The 13,351-nt window shown below is 34.7% G+C and overlaps 1 protein-coding gene across 3 annotated transcripts in view; it reads left to right on the forward strand.

The window, feature by feature from the left end:
* Positions 1–13,351, forward strand: part of dnah9 (dynein, axonemal, heavy chain 9) — a 146,143-nt gene that overhangs the window by 56,328 nt on the left and 76,464 nt on the right. For all 3 annotated transcript variants that reach the window (XM_006635123.3, XM_015356558.2, XM_015356557.2), the window contains 5 exons: positions 712–877; positions 1,869–1,971; positions 3,410–3,649; positions 11,283–11,444; positions 12,613–12,809. In XM_006635123.3, coding sequence (XP_006635186.2) covers positions 712–877; positions 1,869–1,971; positions 3,410–3,649; positions 11,283–11,444; positions 12,613–12,809 — 868 coding nt within the window. The remainder of the gene's footprint in view (positions 1–711; positions 878–1,868; positions 1,972–3,409; positions 3,650–11,282; positions 11,445–12,612; positions 12,810–13,351) is intronic.

A 13,351-nucleotide genomic window follows, 5' to 3' on the forward strand; every position in this document is an offset into this window, starting at 1 on the left:
TTCAGATTTACAGAAGGAAGACATTCATGCAGCAGTAATTTGAGTGGAGACAGCAGCAGTGTCCCTGGGAGTGTTTGAGTGATGTGGGGTTCATGGCTGCACTTGTACTCTATCACCTTAAGTATGGGAACAGTGAACCTACCGTATCTAGGCCTCTTGTGCCAATGTTCATATGTGCTTAAGTTGCCATATTTGTTGCTGTGAATATAAACATTATTATATTTTAGCTGCCTTTGTAGTTTTCTGCCCATTTGCTTTGTTTTGATTAATTTAGCTCCCCTTGGGATATCGTCTAAAGTGAGTCAACTTCACTGGTACCCAGTACTTTCAGAATTTTGTAAGATTGTCATCTACAGTTCTCTGTGTGTGTACTGTACCACCACGTCTTTGAAAGGCACTGCAGTAAGCAGGTGTGACATTGATATGAAGACAGACTACTGTGACTTTGTACAGAAAATTCCAAGAAGAACTGTAAAATGTACAGTAAAAGTGATGTTATGAAGCAGGGTTATAGTCTATTCAACAGCCCTAAACATTAAATGCATTTTATTTAGACCCTGTCAAAGGTCAAAGGTGAATTTTGGATTTTAATATGGACGTCTTAATTTCTCTTACGGACCAGTTTACACATATACTAATTGATTAACTCATAGATAAAAAAGTTACAAAAATTCCTTTGTTGTGCATGTTTATTTTCTGTTTGTTTTCTAGCCATTTTAGAAAAGCCATTGGAAAAGAAAGCTGGTAGAAACTATGGCCCTCCTGGCAACAAGAAACTGATCTACTTCATTGATGACATGAACATGCCAGAGGTGGACACATATGGTACAGTGCAACCACACACTCTGATCAGACAGCATATGGACTACAACCACTGGTAAGTGTAGTTGTCTGTATTCATAAATCTGCAGAGCATTTTGGAAGCCTAATGACAAAGGAAGAATCAGAAGACCTTAAATTTGCTGCTACAAACTACAAGCACAAAAATGATTTGCAGAATTAAAAAAAATCTAGAGGTGCATATACATACAGTATGGCTTTATCTTTGATAACTATATTAATTTACAATTGAATTACAGTGTGGAAAAATAGAGCTCTGTATTATTATGATAAATACAGTAAGTTTACCAATATGCAGTATATATAGAAGCTCGTATTGGAATACTTACTTTACATTCAGGAACAAGTAAACGTTTTTTCCATGCTGAGAAGAAAGGAAACAAAATGTTTTGGCTGTGGAGCCTTCTTTGGGTGTGAAGAAGAATGTTTCTACTTACTGTTTCTACTTACGTTCAGGTTATACATTAAAATTGACTTTGTATAGACATAAGTGTTTTACTTTTTTCCAGACTGTATTGTAAAATGTTCAGTTTTGGTCAATGATTAATTGTAAAAAGTCATTCTTGCATTAACTGAAACTAGAGTGCAGTGATATTTGTTGATGAGGTCATCACTTGTCATTACAATTAGTCAGAAGTTAGGTTTTGCACGTACAAGGGTAACATGATGGTTGGGTGATTAGAATTGCTGCCCTGCAGCGTTGGAGCCCTGGGCTCAGTTCTAGACCTGGGGTGCTATCTGCATGGTATCTGCTTGTATGTTCTCCCCATGTTCATGTGAGTTTCTTTCATGTGCTCCAGTTTCCTCTCACATTCCAAAGACAGTCTTGTGGGTTAACTGGCTTCTGTGATAATTGGCCCTGGTGTGAGTGTGTGTCTGTGAGTGCCCTGTGATCAACTTGGGTCCCATTCAGGTTGTACCCTGCCTCGCACCTGTTGCTTGCCAGGATAGGCTTTGGCTCTCCCACGACCCTATATTGGACAAAACAGTTACAAAATGGATGGATGGATTTTGTCTCTTTGCCCTAGGTATGACAGAAACAAGTTGTCACTGAAGGAGATTCACAACGTGCAGTATGTGTCCTGCATGAATCCTACAGCTGGCAGTTTCACCATCAACCCAAGGCTGCAGGTATCTACTTGGCTTTTCTAAATGTATCCTGATGATTTATAATCAGCTTCTGGGAGCAATCTAGGCATGCTTAAAAAAAAGAATAAAAAAGGAAAGAAAAATTAGAAACATTATTACTGCAGTCACACCCACAGAGAACACTGTGTAACTCATCAAAAGGTAATTTGGGTTCTAATAAGGCACCTGGCATGGTGCTGCACTACTCACAAAAGGCTGGAAATAAAAAAAAGGCCAAGAGCAAAATGCCTTCTCCCACCAGCATTGCTAAAGCAAAAAGGGAACGTTTCAAGAAGTATATGTGGGCCTGCAAATAGAGCTAAAGTGTGTGTATGTCAACTTTCAATAAATCCTCCAGTTTAAAAAAAATGTATTTGCTAAGTAACAGAGACATAACCCATCTATTACAAAATACATTGTAAAAGGAAGGACTAACAAAACATTTAATACGTCCAAAAGTAGTAGAACCAAATGACCAAAAGTTTTTCTTTTCTTATACATTTTTGCTTTACCATGCTGATCTAATGTTATTGCATTAATTTTGAACACTTAATTTGAGTTGGTATATTTTATGGAATTGGTGTTTCAAAGATGCAAATGTATGGAGTAGTGCTTCCATATAAAAACTGGCTTCTCATATAAACAGGAGAAACTTGCAATAACTTTGGTGGAAGATTTGTCCTGGAAAATAAGATGATTGTATGAGAACTGAAAATTTGTTTTCTTTTATGCACCATTTTTTTATATTTACTCTCAATTACTGCTGTGTTACTTTTAACACATAACATTTTAAAGGTGTTTTAGCATAATTTAGTCCCTCATTAACAGTTCTCAGGGAGTTTTAACAGTTTGCTAAGACTTAACTTTTGAACATGGACATATTTTGTTGTGATAAACATCTCTTATACTGCATCATGTACTGTACTGAATAGATCTACACACAACAAGCTGTAACAAACAATACCAACAACATTTAACATGAAAATTTAAGTTTAAATAATCGTCAATCTACATTTTCTACAGTTTAAAAGTAGCATACTGATTGCAGTTGATGATAGTCACCATATTTACAGTACATCCGAATTGAAGCAGATTAAAAAAAAAAAAGATTTCTGCCAATGCTAAAAGTGTTTGGGTTGTTTCGGTTACTGCTGCAGTAGCACAGATGTACAGGGACATCTTTAATCTTCACAGGTCCTGACTCGTTTATGAATATTTTTTTAAAAAATCCATCCAGAGTGTCTTGCACCTGTTGCTTGCGGGGGTAGGCTCCAGCTCACCCATGACCCTGGATTGGATAAAGCATTTAGAAAATGGATGCACCCCATCCACAATGTGAACCCCCAAACTTGCAATATGGACAAGCATTATATACAGTAGATACATTTTGTAGTCTTAAATTAGAACTCTTCATTGGGTTACTTTTTGTTTTCATTTTCAGCGTCACTTCTGCGTGTTTGCACTCTCATTTCCTGGGTCAGATGCTTTGGGGACCATTTACAGCACGATACTCAGCCAGCACCTAAAAGTGGGGAACTTTGGAGTGCCTCTACAGAAGTCCACCTCCCAGCTTATCAACTTAGCTTTGGGACTGCATCAGAAAGTAGCTTCAACATTCCTCCCCACAGCCATCAAATTTCATTACATCTTCAACTTGAGAGACCTTTCCAACATATTCCAGGTAGGCTTTGAACAGTTTTCTATCTGTGTGTTTACAACAGACTAATGTAAATATATGCAACTGCATATTTAAAATTATATAAAAGCAATCATGTTCCTAAACAGTATATAAAACAGTACAAAAATAAATTTAGATTTTGGTTCATGAGATTATTTTAGAAGTCATGCTTCCCTGCCCCAAACCAAACAATGTTTCTGGACCTAAGCTGATGTCATTTGCAGCACAGAAGACTATTTAAGAAGTATTTGCTTGTGAAAGTTTACACCATAGAATGTCTAAAGTTAATTTTTGGAAGTGATTCTGTTGGCTTTAGTATAAGTTAAACATTCAGCTATCTTTCCTTGAAAGGCATGGAATAGAACTGGTATTCAGGTATGATTTTGTGGCAGAGAGAACCTGTAGGAATGTCTTGACAGTAAGTGAAAAAAGAATGGGTTACATCCCAAGGGGATAGTTAAATTTTAATATATAGCATGCATCAATACACCAATGTATCAATAAATCTTAATGCCTCAAAGCCTTTGATCCAGCAGGCAGGAGATCAATCAATGACCTACATGCATAGATTTTAAAGACAAAATCGCGTGTCATTCAAAAGAAGCAAAAGCATAAGCTTAATATACTTATTCTTCAATTCGTTCATTTTCATGCTTTCAGAATGATGCGCACAAGGCATTTAAATGGTTTTCATTAAATAAAAGTGTACAATTATTTTTTTCTATAGCATTTGTGATTTCATGATTATTTCAAAAGTAATGTCAAGTGTAATTGTATGAATGGACAGATGTAGAGGCTCAGGTGTTGAGTAAGGCTTTTACATTACCTAAATTTCAGTTTTTTTTAAAGAACCAATATCTATACAATATCTAGTATTTAATTATCCTGCTGAAAACACAATTATTTCATATTGATTTGCATATTGATAATGCCTATTGACAGTGCCATGATCAAATTATTTTTTGGTAAATTTCTCTGTCAAATCTCTGTCAAAAAAATAAACATTTCTGAATGTGTCTATATCACAACATGTTAGTTGTTTAATGTCTGGAATGTTTTTTGTATTAACAGTTTACATGTGTCAATATTTCTAATTTTAATTTTTAATTTTAAGTTTAATTTTTAGAAATAATGCATTGTTTCCTGTTGAATAATATGAATTTCACTCTAAGTAGTGATGTAGTAATGGGCTATTCATGAGACTTCCATATTCCTAATGAATTAATGATACAAAGTAACTTATTAAAAAGTTATTTTTAAAGAGATATTAATAGGACAGGAATGGGGCATGACAAGCTGTTTATGTCTTATTAAAATACCATTTTAATCCAACCTTTAGTTGAACCATTAAAATAATATTGGACTAATGATATTAAATATAGTTGACAGACCTGGTGCTGGTTGCATTAAAACTAAATGATTTACTTACCATTAATTGATCAAATTTAAAAATAGCATCAGTAAAAGTGTCACATAGTAGTACAGTGTTTTATCTAGTCAAGAATAATGGATGGAGCAGTATCTGTGGTTGTATTTATCTTTGTCTTTAATATAAGCTAGCCCTTGGAAGTAGTTTAATGTATTCCCTCTGGAGACTGATCAGCAGATTAGGTTCTAGTCAGACAAGAAGTTGACTGCCTCTGAGCTCTGAAGTTTGCTGCTCTCTTTTTGCCTTAGTGCTTTATTTAATCATTTAAGATAGTACCCAGTGGATATAACTTGGGCCTGGGTGTTTATTTTTTTTAAATGAGACTTATTTTTTGTAGACATTGAAAAATGGAAACACATTGTCCTTTTCAGTGCATACTGTTTCTTTTACTGTGGGGCTGAGGGCTTCACCATGCTAGGGCAATCATTGTTATAATTGTCAGAATGGATACTACCTGAAGGATAAAACGTATGTAGCTGAAATAAACTAATGCTTTTCTATTGAAATCGGCCAACATTATATTAGTGGCTTCACATTTGGATGGCAGGTGAGAACAAGACCATACAATATGCTGCCTGCCATATGGAGTGAGTTCATTGAAATTGGAAGAACCTTTTGTGCTTCATTTCTAAGAGCGTTTGTTATTTTTATTATTTTCTTTATTTCAAGACATATTTGGAAATGAATGAAAAAAAGCTCTTAGAGACCTTTCTAACCATATATGCATTTCTTTGAAGGATTGTCATCAATGAACTCTGATCACATTTCTTACTGCTTCTACTTACTGTAGTGCCATTGGCTGGAAGGGATAGAAAGTAAACTCTGTAACGAAAAGGAAAAAAAAACTCCCATTGTGCATGCAATTAGAACTGATTTATTTATTTAATGTTTATGTCTTCATAACTATAATTTGAATTGCAAAACATATTTGGATGTCTTTCAAAGAATGAATGAATGAATAAATGCATAAGCAGCCATATGTTATTGGCATCTCTCATACACCATGTGTTTAGTTAAAAGTTTTAGTGAGAATGACAGATCAAAGATACAGAGTACAAAGGCTCTTTTATGACTGTGGCATTTAGTAAGGGCTTTTCTTTTCATCATCAGACTCTGGTTTTGCTGTACTGAAAATCAAGGTCATAAATGTCTCAAGAATATAGGACACCTTTTCCCTGGAGGTTTTGTGAACATCTCACAAGCATTATTATTGGAGTACTGAAAGTAAGGAGTGCTATTTGTATAGCACAGCGTGATCGTAGTCGGTCTGTTTATGTTAATGTAGGAACTGTATTCTAAATGAACAGCTGATTTTTTGTTAAGCAATATGTCCCTGTTTCCTTTTGGCACAGGATTGTCTAAATTTAATTTTAAAAGGTATAAGTGTCTCATAAGAACAGCTTACTTTTTACTTTAAATTTAGGTCTGTGTGTGGTGGGTATTAGCTAATTATTACTGAGCTATATGGAACCATTGTAGCATTTTTTCTATATAAAGTTTCTCTACTCATTTAAAATATTGACTGACATTCATGACAGAAATGTGGCATTATGGATTCATTGATTGTATCCTGGGACTGATGGAAAAATACAGATAATATGGTTTTGAACACATTTTTGAATGGACAAATACTTCAATAAGAGTTAAATCTGATTACAAAATATAGTACTGTGAATTCTGCATCACAATAATTAATCTTATACTTCTTTTCAGATTTAACAAGTCACAGAAGTGTGGAAAAAAATGCATTAAACTGCCTCACTTTCAGAGGTTTTCTGTCTTTTTTTTATAAAGTTATAGACAGTGGAATATCCTTGATATAGGAATATTCCTTGATTAGGAATTCATGAGAAAAAAACTGTTTCTCCTGCATTCAGTGATCACATAAAAACTAAATTGCTCATTGCTTTGATCGTAGCTTAAGATATCTGGGATCCTGCCTGGGTCCCAGGGGGTCCCTGTGGGTCTCCCACTACTGTAATGAAGGCCTGTATTATACAGTGTACAAAGCTAAAGTGTGTATTTTCAGTTAGTTTTATGTAAAAACATTAATACGAAAATGTGATATATTTGAAACTCACTTCATTGTTTATTTTGTAAGAAATCAGTCATATCTAAACAGGATTATATCTTGTAGCAATGGGGCTTCCTTGTGTTTTGCCTTAACGAATTAGTTAAAATTGTTTAGAGTGCTGTTTTATACTCCTGTTGTTCTCTGTTTGTTTTTATTTATTGGCTACTGAGTTTCATGTTTCACTCTTCTGACTGCACTTAAAAACAGAGATGCAATCTGATGGAACTCCTCAGGTGTCCATTTTGGAATATGGAGTCTCAAGGATTCTAATCAGTTGTGTCAACATGTAGGCTAGTATAATCATCTTTCTCGTCATGTTATTCATAGATTTATGCTGGTGTTGAGTGTACAGCATATGCAGCTTGTCGCATTCTGTTTCTGTGCAGCACATTGATTTAAAGCTTGCAGAATTCCTGATTTCCTTCATTGAGCTGGCTTTCACTATTCTAATGTACTTTGAAATACTTGAAACAAGACGTGTTCTCAGAAGAAGGAATAATTTTAGTAAAGTGGAGGGTTATGTGATATCAAAGAAAATATAAAAATCATATGCAACCTGATTTTTCTTTTGTGAATTGCATTAAAGCATTTGTACCATTCTAATTCATAGAAGAGTTATCATTAGACTGACAATACATATCTGTTAATCTATTTAATGATCATTACTTTTTACAGTAAAACAGCCTGTATTTTAGTTGTTTCTTTGTTTTGCCATTGTGTAAACTTGCATTGCAGAAAAACATTCCCATCAGCAAGCTGAGCTGCTTTGCCGTGGTTTAGGGTTGCTTATATGTTTACTGTAAGCATTTTGCTGCAGGTTTTTGCTTTCCCTCATTGAAACAACACAGAATCTCCTAAGAAGCTACTTTTTCTGCAAGCATATTTATATACTGTAGTAGCACAGACTACATGATTTTTAAAGTCTTTTTTTAAAGAGTTTAAAGATTTTTCCAGTAGTTTACACAATTTTGCAATAGATTTAATTTCAAGAAATGCTGATTTTATTTTTCTGTTATTTTCAAAGTTTTCTTAGACAATGAAGAGTATATCTGTCATGAGATATTTCATGTCCGTGTGAGACTCAGGCTCAGTTTGGTTTTTTATTCATGATTTCTTTTACACTTGTGTGAAGGAGCATCTTCCAGATCCGTGTTATATACAAAATGTCTTATGAATTAGACATAAGTTACACTATACATTTGGCCATTTTAGATCATGTATATTTAACAAGTTGTTGGTAATATTAATCCTTACTGTTTGCATGTCTAATCATTGCAATTACTTGGACCATTTAACAATGTATTCTGAAGACAACTGTCACATTGCATTCAATATTGTGACTAATGACCTTGCCCTTTGGTACAGATGCAGTGACAGCTATGATTTGCATCAATGCTGGTGAAATGTGAAGCATCTGTTTTACCACACATTTTCATTCTACCAGAAGAAATAAGAAATAATGCGCAATATATGTGTATCCACATCTATATCCCACAGATTGGCAGAGGCTTGTGGTGTAGATGAAATGGAACTGACTCCTGCTATCTTAATTTCATGCTTGGCTACCATGTAATCATCCCAATGGCACGATGACAGGTTTAAATCTCCCAGTGGAAAACTAACAGGAGATGAATGGTGTCAGTGACCCCATTAATTCTTAGAGCCTGTTTTTTTTTAAAAATGAGAGATCGACAGAGTTCATTTGGTAATGATGACCTGCAATGATAGGTTGTTGCAAGGCATGATATCATCATATTTTGTTAATGATTTATAATCCTGAAATGTCAAGCACTTAGGATTCTATTTACAGAGGCACCGACCTTTATAAGCCATAAGAGAGGTTTTCTTTAAACAAAAATGTTCTCTTGTCTTTCAAAAGCACGCCCATTTCCCCATTTAGGAATTTATACTTGTCACTTATATTCTTGCAGATTTAAACAAATTGTGATTCTGATGTTTCAGGTTCCTTCATTAAGTTAAAGCATGGTCATTGATTTGGAAAGTGGCTTTTTAAGGGCCACATATCCGCTTGTATGTGGTGAATATGATTTTCTAATGATACTATGTGCTTGACATTTCAGGATGATAAATCATTAACAGAATATGACAATAGGGTGCACTGCAACAACCCAGCCATTGCAGATCATTGTTACCAAATTAACTGCAGATCTTTCATATTTTCTGGCATCTGCTTATCTATCTTGTCAATAAATTATATAACTACAGTATCTAATTTGCCTGTTTACCTATGTCTTTTCTTTTAGAAGAATCCTTTAATATATATTGTATTTTAAATCCATAAAAGCACCTTTTCACAGAGAATTTCCATTAATTCATTAATTCATCTTTTCTGTAAGTGCATCCAGGTGTAAAATATGACTGCTGAGAATAGTAATTACAGGAAATTGCTCATTGTCTGCAGCAAAGAAGTGTACTGTATAACACCCAGGTTTGTTGTCAGAATGAATTCCACAGTAAATGCATGACACGAACTGAGACAGGGGAATTTTTCCTTTATAATTAACATAATTATTTGCTGATGCATCCAATCATGATTGTCTCTTGAGTCAATCTGTCACACTTTTCCAGCAGAGAGCCTATAGTGATGCGCAGTAGGGGCTATGTCCTTCTCGACTTGGGATGCCATATCCAGACACTCAAAGTTGACATCTTAGTGATACTTTAGCATCCTGATGCATTTGTTCTGATAGCCTGGCAAAAACAGACTTCTAGGCAGATTTAGAATCTGAAAGTTGATACCGTGGTGCTGCTCTTGCGGTGGCTGTACGCTTTCTGTATTTTGTGCTGCATATTTTAAGGACTAAATTGCACACGTTGATGAGATGCCGATATGCCCTGATCTTCCATCTTGCTGCCCGAACATTTCCTCTCCTGGTATTATTTATGTGCTCATTTTCCCTTGAATCCAGTCCTTTCACTGTCTTTGAGATCCCACAGATGAGTTTTCATGAGGAATTCGTCTATTTCTTTCTTTTACCTGTGGAGTTTTTTTATTAGTCTTGGAAATGAGATCCAGTTAAGGCCAGATTTCCTTGTCAGCCATGGAAGAGAGATAATAGCTTGCATTTTGGTGTGATAAATTGATATTTTACTTCATCTGCTTTTTTAAAAATGAATTAATATAAATATTTAAGTTCCATTGAACTCTCAGGCTCTTATACATTATATATAAAACAATTTGTGCATTTAATAGTGCTTTTAAATGTAAGAAAAAATATTGGATCTGGACCTACAGTACCCAAGCACTAGACCCTTACTGTGAAAGTTTAATGGCTTTCCAAAATAAAGTGTGTGGTAGCCAGATTGCAAGTGTTTGTTTGAAAGATTTTTGATACTGCCTTATACATAACATTAAGCAAAGATGGATTTTAATAAGTGGTTCAGGTGGGTAGCTGCGTCAGCATGTGTAGGCTGCAAAGGAACAAGTAACAGGTATATTCCATGCTGAAAAGAGAAGAAAGAAAACATAAGTTTTTGGCTGTGGTGCCTCCTTCTTTGGCTCCACAACCAAAACGTTTTCTGTTTTCTTTCTTTTCTCTTCTCTTCTCTTTTCAGCATGGAATAAGCCTATTACTTGTTCTTTTTAATAAGTATATGACTCTTAATTTATAGTGGGATTGGTTGAGCAATTAATAGAAAAAGTACACAAGTGAATAATTATTAGATAATAATGCCAGGTAAGCAGTTATAGAAATGCACAGTGTGATGAGCGAAGCTTCAACAAATAAGGGTTTAAATTTATAGTAGTTGACTGGCCTTCTTGTAAACTTCTCATTGTCATGGTAAGGATCTTTCTGCCTTGATATAGCTTATTGCCAACAACTGTATCTACTGTATCTATCACAATGACCCCAATCAAGCAGTGAAAAATTTTAATTACATTTATAATTGAAGATTAAAATAAGAAAATGTATTTAAAACAAACAATATTTATTTTCTTAAGAGCTTATTACAGTTTGTACAATGTTTGGACCTTATTTTGCCCAACAAATATATTGAAGTATATCTATCGCTGTCAACTTTATGATAATACTAAAGTCTAATATATTCTGAAGTGAAAGAAGAAGGTCTTAGAAGTCATATATCTAATCTCAAACTTAATCTTTTTTCAGGGCATTCTATTCTCTACAAACGAGTGCTTAAAAACTCCTCAAGACTTGATGAAATTGTACCTGCATGAGTCAAACAGGGTCTACAGAGATAAGATGGTTGAAGAAAAGGATTTTGAGATCTTTGATAAGATACAAACTGATATGGTGAAAAAGTTCTATGAGGTGAGACTTTTCAGAGTTTGAGGACTCAAAGCATTTTAGGTCATTAGGTCAAAAATGCTTTGGAAGACCACTGACCGATGTTGCAAATGGTGCAAATGCTAATTAGAAATGCTTGCATGTCCTGACAGGCTGTAGTCCATGAGTCCTGCAAATTGGAAAACATTTTTTTATGTTTCAATTCCCAGCACACCCTGGCTTCTCAGGTTTAAAAATCAAAATAATAATCCTGACACTTATATAGCACTTTTCTGGACATTCCACTCAAAGCACTTTAGAGGTAATGGGGACTCTCCTCCATCACCACCTAAATTTAGCATGGAATGTTTACACAGGAGTAAAAATAAAACAACATTTAATTCATATTATCTAAATTCTAGTATTGTTAATACATTAGTAATGTTTAGAGATGATCCCAAAATGAACACAGTAGACACTGTGTGGCAAATATAAAAAGAAACACTTAAGATATGGCAAACACCTGGAAGATTACATATAGTATAGACAAGTGTACAGTATTACATGCAGGTAGCCAAAACATAAATTATAAGTGTTTAAGATAGAAAGCATTGAACTTCAAGATGCTGTCTTTGAAAAAGAGTTGTTTGCTGTACTGTATCCTTTATGTATCATTTTGATCTATGATAATTGATAGTCCCCAATTGACACGATCAACACATCAAGCTTACTTAGAACCAATGGTGAAACATGAATCAGGGCAAAAAATTCGGGAATGGGGAATTACAGTACATTTCAGAACTGAGACAAGGAGACTTTTTTAAGAGATGTGGGAGTCTACAACGCATTACCCTGCCATAATTTTATTTCAGGAAGACAATTGAAATACTTATCTAACATCCTAACAGGCCTCCCCTGATTTGTGACCTATTGCAATTATGGAGCCAACTACTGTGTGCCTTCCCAAAGCAGTAATGCCTATTCCTGAAACATATCCATACCTCTCATGCATTCATAGCACATAGTGCCATGCTGTAACATGAGTAATTGAATAGAGTACATTTGATTAATTTAACAAATTTTCTTTTGTATACAAAACAATTCTTAGGAAATCAATGGGAAGTCACGTACACCATTTAAGTAAAAGTATTTATAATTATAATTTTCAAGAAGCATTTAGCAAAGTGCAGATGTCTTATTCGTTTTACATTAGGATATTGAAGAAACCCTGGAGGAAACAAAGAAAATGAATATGTACTGTCATTTTGCCACTGGAATTGGGGAGCCTAAATACATGCCAATACAGTCATGGGAAACCTTAAACAAAACACTTCTGGAAGCGCTGGACAACTATAATGAAGTCAATGCAGCCATGAACCTTGTCCTTTTTGAAGATGCCATGTCACACATGTAAGGCGAACAAAGCATGTTTTCTAGATTTATTATTAATTGCATCATTAGTTAAAACCAGTGAGTTAGCACATTTTGCTTTCTGTGGTTTTCTTAAGCAGTGGCACTCTAGGGAAGCTTGGAACAGCAAATTGACCAGGTTAGAAGAAAAGAAAATATGAGGTGTATTTTTTACCGTATCAGTCATTGATATTATTAGACACATGTTATTGAGATTCTCATCCCAGCTCTGTTGATTGTGTCCTACAGACCAAGAGATTACAGGCTCAGATCATGACTGTATGCTTTGTGGCCATTTGTCACTATAATGCTAGTTTTTATCAACAGCTGTTGAATACTTTGACTGATTTTTTGCTGAAAATTTCACAGCTTCTCAGTAATAAGGTGAGGGTAGTGATAATTTTTAAGACAGTTAGTCATAGGTGAGAGGTGGGCTGATAGAAGAAGCTTGATGCAAAGTAGGTACAGAGGAGTGAAAGTGTATGTGATGCCATTTTGCAATCATCCGGAGAACTAGTGAAACCATAATTTTATTAGAGAGA

The sequence above is a fragment of the Lepisosteus oculatus genome, chromosome 9, assembly GCF_040954835.1.
Source record: "Lepisosteus oculatus isolate fLepOcu1 chromosome 9, fLepOcu1.hap2, whole genome shotgun sequence".
Lineage (NCBI taxonomy): Eukaryota > Metazoa > Chordata > Actinopteri > Semionotiformes > Lepisosteidae > Lepisosteus > Lepisosteus oculatus.